This window comes from Anastrepha ludens, chromosome X (assembly GCF_028408465.1).
Source record: "Anastrepha ludens isolate Willacy chromosome X, idAnaLude1.1, whole genome shotgun sequence".
Classification (NCBI taxonomy): Eukaryota; Metazoa; Arthropoda; class Insecta; order Diptera; family Tephritidae; genus Anastrepha; species Anastrepha ludens.
Genome location: NC_071503.1, coordinates 98,198,222 through 98,218,250, shown reverse-complemented (window position 1 = coordinate 98,218,250; position 20,029 = coordinate 98,198,222). Strand labels below are relative to the sequence as shown.

Sequence of the window (20,029 nt, the reverse complement as noted above, 5' to 3'; positions counted from 1 at the left end):
CAAAACTTTGGCTCCATTATGATCTATATATTGTGGTAGGTTAAACTCATACTTATTCAGAATCGACTCCATATATGTATATCCGGCGAGTGAAGGCATATCACACGAATTTAACCACCTATTCGCAAGCCCACTCACCTATTCATATGCCCACTCACTCACGTTTTTGGGTCTACAATTAGATGAGTTAGACGATCGGTGACTACATTGGACTGGCAACTTCGCCAACAAAAAGACCTTTTATATGTTATATGTGTTTTCTCTTTTATTTTTTCATTTAACAAACTGAGCCGAAAGTGCTGACAGGATAAAGAGAAGCAAACAAAATCCACCGGAATAATCATTTCCATGGCAGTCGGTTCTACGTTATCGGAACGACTCGGGTTTTTCCCGGCCAAGGGTTGCCACTCCAGCAAACTAGCCCTGTTTAGCGTACCGTATCCCACCCCCAACCTCTCGTCACAGGAGCAATCCCTTGCAGCACGTTTGCTCCGAATACTTCTCTTCAGGGCTGGCGCCGAACCCAACCCTGGACCAGAGGTATTTCACTGCTGCATCTGCCACAAACGGCTCCACCTCGGTTAGGTGCCATCTTAAGACCTGTTCAGGCCTTAAGACTCACAGGGAGCGGTCCACAAGGTATGTGGCTACGTGTTGCTCCCGCCATCAGGCGGCCCCTGCCTCAACGGCGCTACCGTCTTGAGTGCCGGCACTTCAAACTGCCACCACCAACAATACATACACGTTAAGGAGCCCTCAGGCGCAACACAACTCCCCCACGGACCCACAACCTTCCGGCTCCTATCCCAGTGCGGACACAACCCAGCAGCTCTTGGTCCCCCGCACCGTCTGCTCCGTGTGTCAGACCAGGGTCTCTCGGAACCTGGCAACAGCCCAGTGCGATTCTTCCGGAACGCACAGCAGGACCAACGCAGTAGACACCACGCGTCCCTCACCCCCCGAGTTACGATCACACTCCCGAGGAGTTTTAAACTCTTACAATTGAACTGCAACGGACTTACGAGTAAGATTGACGAGATAGTCGGCTTCATGAGCCGACATGGTATGAAGGTAGCTGCGGTCCAAGAGACAAAACTGCACGCTAGCTCCCCTCTGATCACCAGGGACGGCTACAATGTGCACAGAAAGGATCGCGAGCGAGACCAGGGTGGAGGCTTAGCGTTGTTAGTCCACCATACAGTGCAGTATCGTGTTATCGATGAAGGCATCGACCGCAGGGATAGCTCCTTAGGATGTTAAGGAATAGCTGTCCGGTCAGGCGATGTCGAGCTCGGAATCTATAATATTTACATGCCCCCTGTCACCTGCTGCCCGGCAGGATATCACCTTGATATTGGTGCGCTCATCAGGGGCGAAAACCGATTGGTAGTAGGTGACTTTAAGGCGCATCACGATTTTTGGCATTCAAGCCTGCAACTGATTGTAGGAGACAGCTATTGGCAGAGCAGATAGACGATTCGACATTCAGCACTATAAACGACGACGCCCTCACCAGTGTAGTGGGCAATTGCAGCAGCTCGCCGGACATCACAATTGCTAGCGCAGGTCTGATAAATAGCATAACCTGGCGACCTATGCAATCGCTTGCATCAGACCACTTGCCTATTATCGTCTCGATTAAGAGACCTGTCGAGTTTGTTTCCGCGGATCACCGGTCATACATCAACGTCAACAAAGCTGATTGGACCAGATTCGCGGAATTTGCTGAAGCCATCTTCGCCGCTCTCCCCATTCCCACTGATGTGCGCGCAAGGTGAACGCGCATTCCGCAAGGCGATCACAGCCGGCTCGGCACGCTTCATACCCGCTGGAGGGTCCGGGACATACGTCCTAATTTCACAGCTGTAGCAGCTGTCCTGGCGAAAGAGCGTGATCGCCTACGCCAGGCCGATCCCGGGGATCCTCGGATAAAGGATCTCAATTCCGAGATACGGCAACTGGTAACCCGACATAAGCGGAACAAATGGGAAGGGCATTTGAAGTCCTGCAACTTCACCTCAGGTGTAAGCAAGCACTGGTCCACCGTAAGATCCCTGTCGAACCCGACGAAGCACAACGACAAGGTGGATATCACCTTCAACGGTCGTGCTTCATCGGATCCGAAGAGATGCGCGAGCTATTTTTGTCGGCAATTTATTCTGCATCCTCCGGCCGACAGATCCAAACGTAGTGCTACCAGACGGCTGCACAAACTGATATACAACAGTGCGCCACTTGCTTTCTACAGCGATGAGGTTCAGGAGGCCAACAAACACATGAAACCATCCAAAGCCATTGGCCCATCGGGAGTAGAATATCTCACCAAGGTCTTCAACTTGTCTATGGCCACTCTCACCATTCCTGATAAGTAGAAATTAGGGAGAGTGGTCCCACTACTGCAGCCTGGGAAACGCGCCAACCAAGGATAATCCTATCGTTCGATAACTCTCCTTTCCCCAGTAGTGAAGACTCTTGAGGCCCTTCTACTCCCACTCTTTAGGAAACACCTGAGCCCAGCCTCACATCAGCATAGCTCCGAAGAGTGCAAAGCACCACCACGGCAGTCACCGTCATTAACACCCAGGCAAACCGCGGACTTAACCAAAAACGCTCCTGCGAGAGGACTGTCCTAGTAGCGTTGGATCTAAAAATGCTTTCGATACAGTCAGCCACGCCACGCTAATAGATGACATTTTACAGTCGACACTCCCGCCAGGGCTAAAAAGGTGGACCGCGAGCTACCTGAGTGGTTGTTGTTATTTTAACAGTAATGGTAGCCCCGTCAGTGTAGGGCATATCACCGCTCGTCTTCGTCTAGCTCATCTAGGGGTAGGCCAAGGAAACATGCTGTTTCGACAGGTTGGGTTCAGAGGGAGAGGGGTGTTAGATGAGTCGGTTTTAGGGGGCGTGTGAAGAGGTGGTTTGTGTCGTGCGGGGTACCTTCACATGCCGGACATGTGTTTGGAATGTCGGGATCGATTCTGGATATGTAGGAGTTTAACCTGCTACAGTATCTAGAACGTAATTGTGCCAGTGTTACACGAGTCTCACGGGGAAGCTGGAGCTCTTCGTCTGCAATAGGTGGTGGTTGGACTCCGATTACGGCATTCACAGGACGGGAGTTCATGAAGGTGGTGACGGTCTCCCGGTGGATTTCGTTTACTGACTGTCTAAATACTGTCCGGTCCAGTAGATTGCGGTCAGTTTTGTCCTGGATTTCGTCAGCGTAGTCTGAAAGGTGTCTCCTAACGTGCCTGGGAGGCGACTCAGGCTCAAGCAGGTGTCTGCAGGGGTGGAATCTGCGGTAACATCCAAGCAGGAACTGCTTGCTGAGCAGTTTGTTATGCTCCATTACTGGGAGCATTTGTGCCTCGTTATGCAGGTGTTGAATGGGGGACATCAGGAGGCAACCGGTCGCTGTCCGAATGGCGGTATTTTGACATGTCTGTAGCTTTATCCACTACGTGTCACTAGTTCCAGGCGACCAGACAGGCGCAGCATAGTTCAGAACCGGCCGACCAATTGCCTTAAACGTCGAAAGCAACAGTTCTTTGTCTCTGCCCCAAGTGCTGCCGGCAAGCGATTTGAGGATCTTGTTGCGATTTTGGACTTTAGTGGTAATTGCGGTTGTGTGCGCAGAGAAGGAGAGCAAGCTGTCAAAGGTTACACCCAAAATTTTGGGGTTATTCACAGTCGGAATTGGTGTGTCGTCGACTTTTACCTTAAGGGACAGTTTGACCTCCTTTGTCCAGGTGGTAAAGAGGGTCGCCGTGGACTTGGTGGGGAAAGTTGGAGATTCCTCGCAGTGAAAAAGCGACAAAGGTCGGTGAGGTAGTTGTTCACTTTGGAACACAGGCCATCGATGTCATTGCCCGAGCCATTATCGTGCAGGGAAACTCCCGCTGGTGGTTGGGGGAGCTTCGAGATGTAGAAGTTGAACAGCAAGGGAGAAAGGACACCACCCTGCGGTACACCTTGCTTAATCTTCCTCTGCTTTGATGTTTGATCTCGAAAAATCACTGACGAGTGCCGACCGCTCAGGTAGTTTGCGGACCACCTCTTCAGCCCTGGCGGGAGTGTCGACTGATAAATATCATCTAGTAGCGTGGAATGGCTGACTGTGTCGAAAGCATTCTTCAGGTCCAACGCTACTAGCACAGTCCTCTCGCAGGGGCGGTTTTGGTTAAGCCCGCGGTTTATCTGGGCGTTTATGGCGGTGAGTGCTGTGATGGTGTTATGCACTCGTCGGAAGCCATGCTGATGTGGTGCTGGGGCCAGGTGTTTCGTGAAGAGTGGGAGTAGGAGGGCTTCAAGTGTCTTCACTACTGGGGAAAGGAGAGTTATCGGCCGATAAGATTCCCCTTGGTTGGCGGGTTTCCCAGGTTTCAATAGTGGGACCACTCTCCCTGCTTTCCACTTGTCAGGGATGATGAAAGTGGCCAAGGACATATTGAATACATCAGCATCAGCGCGTTTAGTCCGTCAGGGCCAATGGCTTTTGATGTTTTTGATTTGTTGATGGCCCCCTGAACCTCATCACCAGAGAAAGCAAGTGACGCACTGTCGCTCGCCAGTTTGTGCAGCCTTCTGGTAGCTCGACGTTTGGTTCTGTCGCCCGGAGGATGCAGTATAAAAAGCCGGCTACAATAGCTCGCGCATATCTTCGGGTCCGACGAAGTGCAACCGTTGAAGGTGATAGCCACCTTGTCGTTGTGCTTCGTCGGGTTCGACAGGGACCTAACGGTGGATCAGAGCTTACTCAACCCAGAGGTGAGGTTACAGGTCTTCAGGTGCTCAACCCAGTGGTCGGCATTCGTCGTTGATTTTTCGACACCAAACATCTAAACAGGGGAAAATTAAGCAAGGACTACCGCAAGGTGGTGTCCTTTCACCCGTGCTTTTCAATTTCTATATTTCGAAACTGCCCCAGCCATCAGACGGAGTCTCCCTGCGACGACTGCACGATAATGGCGTCGGGGAATGACATTTATGGCCTTTGCTCCAAGGTAAACGACTACCACGCTTGCCTTTTTCGCTTCTTCACTGCGAGGAACTTACAACTTTCCCTACTAAATCCACGGCGGCCCTTTTCACCACCTGGACAAAAGAGGTCAAGCTACAACCCAAGGTGAAAGTCGATGACAAATAAATTCCGACGGTTGACAGCCCCAAAAAATTGGGAGTTACCTGTGACAGCTTGCTCTCGTTCTCAGCGCATACAACCGCTATTGTGACTAAAGTACAGAATCGCAATAAGGTCCTCAAATCGCTTGCCGGCAGGACTTGGGGCAAAGGCAAGGAAATGTTGCTGTCGACTTTCAAAGCAATAGGACGACCGGTTCTAAACTATGGTGCGCATGTCTGGTCGGCTGGAACCAGTGATTCGCAGTGGGCGAAGCTTCAGACCTGCAAAAACACTGCATTAAGTACCGCGACAGGATGTCTTATGATGTCACCGATACAACGCCTACACGATGAGGCCCTTATGCTACCTGTTAAGGAGCATAACAAATTGCTCAGTAAGAAGTTTCTGCTAGGGTGTTATCGCAGGCCTCACCCTGCTTGATCCTGAGCCACCTACCAGGCACATCAGAAGGCATTTCCTCAACTACGCGGACGAGATCCTAGGAAAAACAGACAGCTACTGGATCGGACAGTGTACAGACAGACCATAAACGACATTCATCGAGAGACTCTCAACAGCTTCTTAAGCTCCCGACCCCCGAATTGCGTTATCGGAGTCCAACCACCACCAATCGCACATGAAGAGCTCAAACTTCCCCGTGAGACTCGTGTAGCACTGGCACAATTACGTTCTGGATACTGTAGCAGGTTAAACTCCTATATATCCAGAATCGACCCCGACATACCAAACACATGTCCGGCATGTGAAGGTACCCCGCACGACACTAACCACCTCTTCACATGCCCCCTAAAACTGACTCATCTAACCCCCCTCTCCCTCTGGCCCAAACCTGTAGAAACAGCATGTTTCGTGGGCCTACCGTTAGGTGAGCTAGACGAAGACGACCGGTGATTACGCTACACTGACAGGGCAAAGTTACTGCTACAAGAATAACAGGAATAATCAAAATGCATACCACATATTGGAGGAATCTATACCCGTTGCCGTGCCAAGATAGATTCTGCGTAACGTGCAGTACTAAAAATGTGGATAGCTCTTTTAACAGAGTTCATACCATTACATGTGGAGTTCAGGAGTTTTCGCCAGCAAGAACTTCTCACAAAAAATTACGATTTAAGAGGTATAAGACTGTAAGCACTGTTCGAAAATACCCATTAAGCAATTAAAATTATCACATGGTTAAACTTATGAAATGAAAAATGCAGCAGCGGCCAGCATTTAGCAGTAAGCCTTTTAGCAATGCGTTCTGAGTTGCCCTCAGTGAGAAACCTTTATCGCTGTATTATAAAAACTCTCTTCAGGCAATGCGGAATCTAAATGAAAGATGAAAATAAACCTCCTTGCGTATATACGTACATACAAATATGTGATCACAACTCACCTAGCACTTTTAGTATATACAGGGCCATGTTGTTGTTGTAGCAGCATAAGCATTCCCCATGCATATGCGAGGAATGCTGCTGAAGTGACAGTCTTTGGCCGGATATAAATCCGGGTCGTTCCGGTTACGTAGAACCGACTGTCGTGGGAGCTTTGTCGGTATGTAAACGCTGAATAACTTTGTAATTTACCAACCGATCGGCTTCAACAAACATGTTTTCGATACGTCAATTCAGTACAATTTCAACTATTGATCGCTTTACACCGAAACAACGCGCTGAAATAGTGATGCCACACATTGAAAATAGTCGTTATATTGATCTAAGTATCGCGGCAAACAGGCATCGTCTGACAACACTATTCGTCGTTTGGTGTCGATTTTTTAAGCACGGGATAGTAGGAGAACGTCAACATGCCATTCATCAACGACGAAGACGTTCCAATGAACTAATAGGACTATGAATAAGTTCGTTACGGTTTTACAACAGATGGCGTAACTTGATTATTATTCCATCGATCCACATTTCCAAACATTCATTGGAGAGCTACTGTCGTAAGGCACAAACGTCAGTATAAGTTTTTTATTTGAAGCGTAAACAACAATATTTTTACCACACTTGAAAATGTCGAATTTCGTGCCAAATAATGTGTTTTTGCGGGGAATTCTTCTTCATTATTTTAATATGAAGAAAAAAGCAGCCGAAAGTCATCGTATCTTGGTGGAAGTTTATGGTGAGCATGCTCTATCTAAGCGAACGTGCCAGAAGTGGTTTGCACGCTTTAAAAGTTGTGATTTTGGCTTGGAAGACGAAGAACGCGAGGGTGCGCCGCCAAAGTTCATGGATACCGAATTGGAGGAATTGCTCGATCAAGATCCGGCTCAAACGCAAGAAGAGGTTGCAAAAACTTTGGGAGTTGATCAATCAACCATTTCCAAACGTTTAAAAGCCATGGGAATGATCCGAAAGGTAGGCCATTGGGTGCCGTATGAATTGAAGCCAAAAGACGTTGAACGCCGTTTTATGGCATGCGAACAACTGCTTCAACGGCACAAAAGAAAGGGTTTTTTGCATCGAATTGTGACTGGCAATGAAAAGTGGGTCCATTACGACAATCCAAAACGTCGGGCAACGTATGGATACCCTGGCCATGCTTCAACATCGACGTCGGCGCAGAATATTCATGGCCTGAAGGTTATGCTGTGTATCTGGTGGGACCAGCTGGGTGTTGTGTATTATGAGCTACTGAAACCGAATGAAACGATTACGGGGGATGTCTACCGACGACAATTGATGCGTTTGAGCCGAGCACTGCGAGAAAAACGGCCGCAATACGCCGATAGACACGACAAAGTTATTTTGCAACATGACAATGCTCGGCCACATGTTGCACAAGTGGTCAAAACATACTTAGAAACGCTCAAATGGGATGTCCTACCCCACCCGCCGTATAGTCCAGACCTTGCGCCATCCGATTACTATCTCTTCCGATCGATGCAACATGGCCTGGCTGACCAGCACTTCCGTAATTACGATGAAGTCAAAAAATGGATCGATTCGTGGATTGCGGCAAAACCGACCGAATTTTTCACAAAGGGAATCCGTGAATTGCCAGAAAGATGGGAAAAAGTAGTAGTAAGCGATGGACAATATTTTGAATATTAAATTTGTAACCATTTTACGTCAATAAAGTTTCAAATTTCGAAAAAAACCCGCACGAACTTATTCATAGTCCTATTAGTTGAAGCAGTGAGGAAGAGCGTTGCCCAGGGTGATATGCGTTTCACTAGACAGGGCTAGTATACTGGGGCGGCAGCCCCAAATTAGCACGGATTCCGACGAGTGCACAGCACCACCACGGCACTCACCGCCATAAACGCCCAGATAAATCGCGGGCTTAACCAAAACTGCCCCTGCGAGAGGACTGTCCTAGTAGCGTTGGACCTGAAGAAGGCTTTCGATACAGTCAGCCATTCCACGCTACTAGATGATATTTATCAGTCGACACTCCCGCCAGGGCTGAAGAGGTGGTCCGCAAACTATCTGAGCGGTCGGCACTCGTCAGTGATTTTTCGAGATCAAACTTCAAAGCAGAGAAAGATTAAGCAAGGTGTCGGCATTTGCGCCAAAACCATCATTGGGCCACATTTTTACCGAGAAAACAAACGGTCGTTGGAAACCGATATCGATGGATGTTGGCTCATTATGTCTACTTGCAAATGCGTGAGAAAGGTTTAGACGGTTACTGGTTTCAACAAGACGGTGCGCCATGCGACACTGCGAATGCATCAATTGAGTGTCTGCAATTTCCGGGACGTCTAGTGTCAAAAAGAGGCGGTATTGACTGGGACCCCGCACGACCCTAACCACCTTTTCACATGCCCTTTAAAACCTACTCATTTAACACCCCTCTCCCTCTGGAACCAACCTGTCGAAGCATGTTTACTGGGCCTACCTGTATATGAGCCAGACGAAGACGGCACGTGATATACCCTACACTGACGAGGCTTCTATTACTGTCAAAACAACAACAACAATGGCGCACCCTGTGCAAGCATTCTTTCGCGACCAATATTATTTTCCTCACTCAATAAACGAAAACAGGACACCTTCAAAAGTAAATTCCTAGGTAAGTATCAGGACAGGAAATATATTTCTTGAAATTAAATATAAATTCAGTTGCCAACCGTAGCAAGGCGCGCGACTGTACATCTTTCTGGCGGGAGCCTTTACGATAAGCATTTGAGATAAACTGAAATGGTTTTGCGATTAATGCTTATTTTGAAGATCTAACTGTAGGACATTCTATTTTCGGACAATATTAAAATTCAAGAAGCTTAATCTAAAAACCTTTAGTAAACTGTCTTTCTGTGCCAGCAAGCTGTATTTACGTAATTAAAAAAGAAACAGTTCGACATTTATATTGGTCCATTTGTGTAAGTTTTAAGGAAAGTTTTATTTGTTGGTTTAAATAAAACCAATTCAGATAATTTTAAACTATAAACTTCTTCCAAAATTAAGTATTTTCTTAAAAAGTTTTAGAAATTTAACTTGATCCATTTGTGGAAGAATGGTGTCTGAAGAATAGTTTCTTGTTTTGTTTTTGCTATATTAGGCAAACACGAAGAACACATTGACAGTAATTAATTTGTCTCAATTTTTACTGAGTTTGTTTAGTTTTTGTTTTTAAATAATTTAATTAGAAATTATGATTTAAAATAACCAATGAAGTTATGAAAAGGATATAAATTGTATTGAAAACTGTATAATTACCTTCATTAGTAGCATAATCAAGTGGCAGAGGCAGATGATTGATAGATTTTTTATCAACGTCTTCCTGATTTTTTGACCGTAAGAACAGGACTGTTGCAACAATAACTAATACTAATATAAATACAACGGCAACGGTAGCACCCGCAACAATGCGCATATGAATAGAGTCATCATAACCTAAAAACACTTGTTACAAATATAACAAATAAAATATGTGCAATTTGTTTACCTGAGTTAACGCCCTGGTGTGTTTGTGCATAAACTATGTTACTGTAGGTGCCATAACCATTCAAAGTTTTGCAACGAACTTGAAAACCATATTCAGTATTTTCATTCAAGCTTTCTATATGTGCTTTAGTTTCCTTGGTGTTAAGTGCAGTTTTATTGATTGCATCCAACTCCGGTTTTGGAAACCATCGCACCTCATAAAATTCGATAGGAGAATCACTTTGCACGGGTTTATCCCATACAAGATCTACTTCCTTACTGGTAGTCGCAACAACACGCACATTGAATACAGTAGAAAGAATGGCAGATTCTGTCGTGAATATGATTTCAGCATACTCAGTCTTTATTTGACTTAAATCGAACGGCTGGGTATTAACTAGAACGACCGGTGATTTTAAATTATTTGTAAGAAGCGGACTTTCGGGTTCACCAGAACCCGTAGTTTTTGAATTATTATAATCCGAAGAATCATTCCTGCTGTCAGAATCAAATATATATGAGATTCCATTTAGAGAATGAATTTGGATGGTGTATGTTGTTACGGGTTCTAAATTGGTTAAAGTCAATTTTGTTTCATTAAATGTATCTGTTGCTGGATTGTACACAACATTCGCTGAACAAGAGATACACCGTACTTTATAAACAATATCACTGCGATAGTTATTTGATTTCACATGAAATAATGATTCAGAAACCTCTTTTGTAGGCCCATTCCATGATAGAATGGCACTAGTTTGGTCAACAAATAACAGCGTTAGATTTGATGGAGGTCCAGGCGGCTTATAACAAGGCATATGTTTTCCATCACGTGGATTTCGATAAAAACCATGAAGACATATACAAAAGCCTGCTGCAGCTTTAGGAGCATTTGAATTAGGAGGGCATGGTACACATGTATCAACCTCCTTGGACCGAAATTTTCCAATAGGGCATTCTACAAAGAAAGAAAATATTTATAAAATTTTTTTATTCTACAGAACCGTGCAATATTTCAAATCATTTGTTTAAGAGTTTCTTAAATTTATTAGTATTACCATTGCAAGTCTTATTTATGAAATCAGGCTCATATCCCACTTTACAGTGACACCCGCCAGTTAGGATCGTCCATTTACCGTCTCCTTTACACAAATATGTCGGTGTTTCAAATGGTTCTGCATTTTCAACACAAGTACCATTTTGTTTTTCAATTATTGTGATTTCTCTACCTGTTGGTGTTTCATTAAAATGTGCAAAATTTTCTGTTACTGCCGGGCATGTAATATAGTAGACTTTCACGGCTAAAAGACTTATACAAGCTCCTTGATCACGGAATGCAAAATAAACCCCTTTTTTTGCAACAGCAATACTTTTGACCTCTGTATTAATGTCGACGTCAGAATTCTGATTAAAACGACCCTCGCCAGCAGCAATTCGTGCTAAAAAAATTAAAAAACAGTTAAGTACATGTTTTAATATTAGTCAAATAAGCCTTTGCACTTGCCTATTAATTTATAACTGTCAGTCTGCCAGGGTGGAGGCTCCCGAGTAGCAGCATCAAACTCATAAAACAAAAGACTAAAGGTCTCTTTACAGGAAAGTGCGTTCCCTTAAAATAGAAAATTATATTAACTTATTGGTGTTTAACTTAAAGATGTATGTACCTGGAAATAAGGAGCAGTCACGAATTGTAAACTGAATTTCAATGTAGAGACGATTAGCAGGACCTCGGTCGATAAAAGGAGACCATAACCAATTGTTAACATTGTTATATGCAACATCGCAAACCACATAACTTCTCCAATTTATGCCTTTGACAAAGTCTGTGAACGATTCTTCAACCCACTAAAATAATATTACAATGACATAAATTATTTCAAATATTAACATGAGCTATTGACTTGCACCACATACCCCAGGTGTTTGAGCTTGCGGTCCATACGGATAACGTGTCCACTCCAAGGTAGCTTCTCTAGTTGTATCCAAAAGAATTACTTAAAATACATTGAAACAACACAATGTAGGCCATGATATTTGGTATTAAAAGTCATTTACCTTGATCTGCTAGAACAACTCCGAAGTGACATACAAAAATAAAAAACGATAGTGCAAATAAAACTTTGCGTATTTTCATTAGCATCAAGTTATATGAGGCTTCCGACAAATTTGTAAAACATATATTTTCTACCATCGCTATTCTAGGCAAAAATTTCATCAACCATACTCTTTTCACAATTTCTATGAATTTGATAATCAACATTTTATATCGAGAGCTCTCCAGTTTTAGACGTGATATTAGCACCGGTTTCGATAAAACCGAATATGATGACGACGTTCTATTTGCCTTCAATGGTAAAGACAATTTTATTGTTGACATAGGCTCAGTGGAAGAACAAATCTCCGATCGGGAAGAATGACAGGAAAATTCTGCGAAGCTCAACTTATTAAAATTCGTCGATTCTCTCGAAAGCTTTTTATTAACTGAAAATATTGTTGATTGGAGTCTCCTTCGTAGTCTGTAATTGTGACAACGCACCGTTTTCTGAATTTTTTTTCGTGCGAAAGTTTTTCCTATATTTCCGGTAGAATAGGTATTGACGACCAGAGATGTAGAGTTCGTGGTTTTTATAACTTTATTGGCTACATTTCTTGTATCATTACAATTAAGTGTGATACATGTGGGACTAAAGTGAAGACCTAACATTTCCACACAATCCATTGACAGTTACCTGGAATTTACAGTCAGTATATAGAAATATTTTAATATAATTTGGAATGTGAGTTTATCGTTGTAATATCTCCAAATAAAAACTTGCTAGGCTTGAAACAATAGTTATTTTGAAGAGCTAAGAGCAACTTCATAATTCACATCATACTTGCTAGTGGATACTCTTTTAATTTATTTAGCAAACCGCTTCATTTAAGATTAGCCACCATTCCTACACATTACAGTTTACGATTAAGTTTTGCTTTGCAATCTGTAAATGTATACATGCGAGATGAATATACATACATATAAATAAGTTACAAAACATATTGAGTTTTACAACTAATTTGCCCTCACTAATAATATACATAATAAACATTTTATACATTACTTTTTATTATAACGAGGACAATAAATTTATAATTCCAAATGTTCACACCGTTTCGTACCAAATTTTTGGCATATACACACATATTCTCGACTACTTTTCCCTTTCTTATTTTACCAATAATATTTTACGTTTACACTAAGAAAAGCACACTAAAAATTATGTTTTAAGCTATGTATGTTTTCATTATAAATATTTAAATACTCAATAAATTATTAAAACCGATCTCGCATAGATCGAATTGTTTAATAATAGGATTCCAAGCAATGGTAATGCAGAGTATACACGCTCCAACCTTTGTATCATATTGAATAAACGGTTGTACCATGTGTTGTACAACCGAGCTTCATGTTGGTCAGACGGTTGCATCAAATTGAATATGCTGTAATTTCTGGTGGGCGGAGTTCGAGGTTGAACAATACGTTGGAACGTTTACGTGCAGATTGTACGACCAACTTCGGTCAATTTTATTATTATATAGAAAATAAATACAATACAATAAAATAAAAGTTATGAAAATACCCTAAATGAAATTCGCCGATCAGACCACCAAACAATTACGTCTAAGTCTAGTACTAACGACAGAAAACTTCAACTTAACTGGCACTAAAAAACATATACATATACGCAAAACACCACCTTGAATGGAACTCAACAAATGACTGGTACCAATAAGTAAACCATACAAAGCCCCATATATCAGACTTAATAAACAATAATAAAAATTAGGTCACCAGACTTCACATCATAAGGTTCAGACGACTTCGCCTTGGGCATAAAAACTCTACACATGGACATCTCAGACATCATTAACCCAACTACATGCACCTGCAACCCAAATGTAAGCAGTACCATACCTCATATCATCTTCTATTGCCCAATATACTCCGCCCGCTGAAGACAAATCTTGAAAAACTCAAACCCAAATGACCCACGTATATATCTCGAATTTTCGATTCAAAATTCAGACTAGAGTTCCTTGGAACCTGACAACAGTCAAGTGCAATTCTTGGAATGGCTGGTGCCCCTTTCGGAGGTGCTCTGTCCTGCGCACCACCCGTGAGTAGACACGCGAGTACGTTGCCCCCTGCTGCGGCGCTCTGCACCCGCAACCGCCCACCGTGGTGCGCCTACCCGTCAACATCAGACCGCAAGAACTACTGCGGAGCTCAGCAGGACCAACGCAGAAAACCTCACCCGTCCCTCCCACCCCGAGTTACGACTATACTCCCGAGGAGTTTCAAGTTCCTCCAACTGAACTGTAACGGAATCATAAGCAAAATAAGCGAGATAGTCGACATCATGAGACGTCATGGAACCAAGATATCTGCGGCCCAAGAGACAAAGCTACACGCTAGCTCCTCCCTGATCATCAGGGATGCCTACAACGTGCACCAAAAGGATCGCGAGCGAGACAACGGTGGAGGCCCAGCGTTCATAGTCCACCACACAGTGCAGTATCGCCTCATCGATGAAAACATCGACCGCAGGGACAGCACCTTAGAATGTCAAAGTATAGTTTCCTGGTCAGTCGATCCCGGGGATCCTCGCACAAAGGATCTCAGTTGGGAGATCCGGCAACTGGTAACTCAACACAAGCAGACTAAATGTAGAGAGCATCTGAAGTCCTGCAACTTCACCTCTGGTGTGAGTAAGCTCTGGTCTAGCGTAAGGTCCATGTCGAACCCGACGAAGCACAACGACAAGGTGGATATCACCCTCAACGGTTGTACCTCGTCGGATCCGAAGAGATGCACGAGCTATTTCAGCCGGCAAATCATTCTGCATCCTCCGGCCGACAAGTCCAAACGTAGTGCCACCAAACGGCTGTACAAACTGACGAACAGCAGTGCACCACTTGCTTTCTCCAGTGATAAGGTTCAGCGAGCCGTCAACCATATGAAATTTTCTAAAGCCATTGGCTTTGACGAACTAAACATGCTGAAGTTGAAAAAGCTAGGTCCATGGTCCTAGCGGGACTAAAGTACCTCACAAGGGTTTTCAATATGTCTATGGCTACTCTCATTATTCCTAACAAGTGGAAATCAGGGAGAGGGGTTCCACTCTTGAAATCATTGAAACCCGCCAACCAAGGCGATACTTATCGTCCGATAACTCTCCTTTCCCCAGTAGTGAAGACTCATAATGTCCTTCTACTCACACTCTCCTCGAAACATCTGACCCCAGCCTCACACCAGCATGGCTTCCGAATAGTGCACAGCACCAATACTGCACTCACCTGCAGTAAAAGTTACTGCGACAGCAACAAAAACCGACACATATTTCTCGAATATCCGATTCAATATCTTTAGTAACCAAATTCATTAACATAACCAGCTTATAACATATAATATAATATACAAAAGCACTCTATACACACCCTACTCAAAAAATTTATAAAATAATAATAAGAATGTAAAAATAAAATACTATCTTCCTTTTGGGTGTTTGGCCGAGCTCCTCCTCCTATTTGTGGTGTGCGCCTTGATGTTGTTCCAGAGATGGAGGGACTTACAGTTTCAAGCCGACTCCGAACGGCAGATATTTTTATGAGGAGCTTTTTCATGGCAGAAATACACTCGGAGGCTTGCCATTGCCTGCCGAGGAGCGACCGCTATTAGAAAAATGTGTTTCTTAATTTTGGTGTTTCACCGAGATTCGAACCAACGTTCTCTCTGTGATTTCCGAATGGTAATCACGCACCAATCTACGGTGGCCGCAAATGACTTACAAATAAGCAACAATAAAATTGAAAAAATTAACACAATCAGATATCTAGGAGTTATTATCGACAAAGAATAAATGTTAAGGATCATATTGAATATATGTATATGTAAGGAGATTGGTAAAAAATTAGCATACTTCGGAAGAATATAGAATTACTCAGAAAGTTGCGAGGGAATAATAATAATAATAACCATTAAAACACCATAACACGAAACAACAGAGCATAGTCCCTTGATATCGATATCCGGGACACATGTTATCTCCGGTAGTTGCGAACTCTAACGTTGTGGAGAAATTCTATAATAATAATAATAAATTATTATACATAATTATTATTGACTAAATTTCACTTTATTCTTGAATTTTGCGATATGTTGAACACCACGAATAATAAAGTTGGCAGCGCGTTGTATATCAAGTTGGAACGTGTATTCTAACCAGTCATCCAACTCTTTTTATACCGTGTTGAAACAGCGGTTGGAGTGTGTATACGATATATAAGGCTCGCCTTCCCAAATCCAACACATGTTAGTGCCCATTTACACAGAGAAACATTTGGAAGGGAAACATTTTGTTTCAGAGAGAAGGACGGTCGCGGAAGAGAGAGGAGATTTTATCTCCCGTACTGGCGCCACGCTTTGCAGAGAACGTTAATGTATAGAGATGTCTCAATGACAGGAACGCATGGAATTTTGAGGGGTGCTCGTTTTGCGCACGGAGTTCACCACAGACATGTTTTCCACCAAAACTTAACAGAAATATACTCAACTGGTCAAATTAAACAGCAGGTGAGTAAAATTCGTTTGTATGAAAAATGAAAGAATGTTAACGCTGTAGGCTAGCTACAGGCACTTTATCATAGAAAACAAATACATATGCTAAGTTCAATAGTGACTTAGAAAGAGCAAACTATCCAAAAATATATACATATATTATGTCTGTCATACTGTCCAAAAATATATACATATATTATGTCTGTCTGTCTGGTGCTCTATAAAACTTTGTTGAATTCCCTTCAACTGAATCAAAATCCTCTACAGAAAACACTTCATTACCAGGCACACAGGAAGATGGCATATGCAAATTTAAATTTGTAAATTTATCTACATATGCGCATGTATATATGCTGTGTGTATGTACATATTACGGTAAAACTTCTCAAGAAATCCAACGCGGGGCTGAATTATGTAAATTTAGCAGCAGTCGATAAGAATTTGTTGGTGATTAGAAGCAAAGAATGTTAGGTAGCTTTTTAATATGACCTATCTATGCATTTGAATTTTTTCCAAATCATCCAAAATTATATACATATGTTATGTCTGTCTGTCTGTCTGGTGTCTGTAAAACTTTGTGGATTCACTTCAACTGAATCAAAATCCTCTATAGAAAACACTTCATTACCAGGCACACAGAAAGATGGCATATGCAAATTTAAATACATACATATGTGAATTTATATGCATATGCGCATATGTACATACTATATATGCTGTGTGTATGTATGTGGACTTTCGACAGCAAAAAATATTACGATTCCCTAAAACTTCTTAAGAAATCCAGCGCACATTCATAGGCACAGCAGTGCATTTACAGTAACCTTCAAATATGTACATTAACCTTCAAATACTGTGATTTCAGAGTGAGTTTCTACCCCAAATATTCCAGTATTGACTATTTTCGAATGGTCGAGAAAATTGACATATGGTCGGCTCGTTTTATGAATGAAAGTACTTTGCTCTTAGAACTATGAGCTCGAATTTATCAATGAACTTTTCGATGATGAGTTTTTGTTGTACAGTACAATATTTGAAACTGTTCAGCGCCACCGCGACTATTTCAGACTCTTCAGCACTATGGCAACTAGAATGATGGTCGCTACGGCTGCGCCTATAAATGCATTTTGTTCTTGTAGTCGCTAAGCATAGAATTTTAGCTTTGAACGAGATACGCATTTAGAGGAATACAGTGAGTGCCCTTTGTATGCCTTTGTATATACATGCATTTGTGTAAACTATTTGGCTGGGAGTTCCGAATAAAAATATGTACGTACTAGGCTAGGGCATCAAGCGTGCGTACGCACATACAAATAGAATTGTTTTAGCATATGTTAGGAAGGCATTCGATGACTCGGGTATTTCCTTCCTAAATATTGCATGTAAATATTATATAATAAGGCGATGCGTCGTGAGATATGTAGGTCATGGTTGTTGCTGTGCGCATGCATACACATACATACATACACATGTAACACCATATGAATTGAAGATTCAATTGATTTTTTGCACAAACAAAACCAACATAATCTTCGTACACATAAGTTAATAACTAACATATTTACTTTAATAAAGGTCAATCCTCCTTGTCGCAATTCAATTGCTGACACATTTCCGTAGTTAATAAAGTTAATAAATCTATTGTAACAAAGTTCAATTCCCCTTGTCGCAATTTAATTGCTGACAAATTTCCGTTTGTGCCAAATTTAATCATTTACCTTTTTCACGATATTTACTTAAAGTGCTGACGACATGTTTGCATTGAATGAACCTCAAACAGCTAACGTTGCATTCAATGTGATGATTGCTGTTCGACATTGAATATTAAGTAGCTAGTAAGAAACAAAATTATTAATAAATCAACAGTCCGACTAAGAAGAAATAGTCTTCCGGCAAAAAATAAAAATTATTAATAAATCAACAGTCCGACTAAGAAGACATAGTCTTCCGGCAAAAAATAAAAATTATAATAAAGACATAGAGGACATAGTCCTCTCTTTACAAAAAAAAGGAATTAATAAGTCTTTTATTAAGTTATATATTGATATATGTATGTACATATATATCAACTAGCGGACCCTCACCCGCTGCGCTGGGTGAAAGAAAAATATAAATAAAAAGTGTTCTTTGTTTTTTTCTTGTTTCATCATTTAATTCATGCTCGGCCATTATTTGGTGACTTATTCTAATATCAATGCTTTATTTATTTTAGTGACTTACTCTAATGATTGTAAACTAACAACTTATTCTAAAGCCTTCTGATACGCAAAATTTTTGGTTTTATTTTCATGCGGTGTATAAATATAAAGTAACGATGGTTTCCCTACTCGAGAACATCCTACATACAGTTGCCCATGTCCAAAGGATGGATAAGTTAGGTCAATTCCACATAATTGAAGTGTTTGACCTTGAGACTTATTGATTGTAATAGCAAAAGCAAGGCGAATGAGAAATTGAAGTCGCTTAAAATCAAAAGGCAAATCTGTTGAAATCATTGGAATGCGCGGAATCAAAACATCTGCACCTTTAAATTTGCCTTTCAAAATTGTTGCTTCAATTACATTGTTCATTGTCCGTTTCACTGTTAATCTTGTCCCATTGCATAGTTTCGGCTGATTAATATTTCGCAACATAATGATCACTGCGCCGACTTTCAATTGCAAACGATGTGGTGGCAGGCCTGGCAAATTAAGTGAATTCAAAAATTCAGTTGGATAGTTTACTACATCGTCGGGATTAGTGATTGAATCAATTGATTTATAGGTGACAACTTCACCTGGAATTTGAGTCAAAGTACTGGCATTGATTTCGTTGACATCGACATTTTTGGCAGCTAATATAGCCAATCTTGATTTCGATAGTTTTGTGCAATATTTGGGAATACATTTTGCACTAATTGTACTCTTGATTCTGTTACGGTACAAAAATTAGTTGGAAGTGTGATCATGCCTGTATTCTTATCAATTGGTTTTCGCCCATTTCCAATTTGCAACAAATGTTCGGAAAATTCAGCAGCTGTTGGATCATTCTGTAACTGTACACGAACATTAGTAGTTAATGTGAGTTTTTGAACATATCTCCACAGATTAGAAGATTTAAGGCACGCTCTTAATTCATCAGCTGCTGTTGATTTGGGAATAACAGGCAAAGTTTGTCGAAAATCACCGGCTAATAGAATTAGTGCACCACCAAATATGTTTGTGTTATTTCGAAAATCTTTTAGTGTTCTATTTAAGGCTTCCAGTGATTTTTTATGAGCCATCGTACATTCATCTCATACAATAATTTTACATGTTTGTAAAACCTTTCCCATCCAGAATTTTTAGAAATGTTGCAAGTTGGTTCTTCATTTACCTGCATATTTAATGGTAACTTTAATGCAGAATGTGCAGTGCGACCGCCGTCCAATAAAGTTGCCGCTATTCCAGATGA

General features: G+C 42.0%; 1 protein-coding gene across 9 annotated transcripts in view; it reads right to left on the bottom strand.

Moving 5' to 3' along the window:
- LOC128869676 (ephrin type-B receptor 1-like) overlaps positions 1-13,353 on the bottom strand; it is a 79,362-nt gene extending 66,009 nt beyond the window's left edge. For 2 of the 9 annotated variants that reach the window (XM_054112279.1, XM_054112278.1), the window contains exons 1-8: positions 13,101-13,352; positions 12,058-12,731; positions 11,917-11,996; positions 11,667-11,847; positions 11,507-11,611; positions 11,061-11,441; positions 10,028-10,960; positions 9,799-9,975 (exon numbers count right to left, since the gene is read on the bottom strand). In XM_054112279.1, the coding sequence (XP_053968254.1) occupies positions 9,799-9,975; positions 10,028-10,960; positions 11,061-11,441; positions 11,507-11,611; positions 11,667-11,847; positions 11,917-11,996; positions 12,058-12,721 (2,521 nt within the window). In that variant the 5' untranslated portion in view covers positions 12,722-12,731; positions 13,101-13,352. Of the gene's footprint in view, positions 1-9,798; positions 9,976-10,027; positions 10,961-11,060; positions 11,442-11,506; positions 11,612-11,666; positions 11,848-11,916; positions 11,997-12,057; positions 12,732-12,878; positions 12,981-13,100 lie in introns of all 9 variants that reach the window. The other 7 variants (XM_054112272.1, XM_054112275.1, XM_054112271.1 and 4 more) reach the window with 7 other exon arrangements.
- Positions 13,354-20,029: the final 6,676 nt, after the last annotated feature.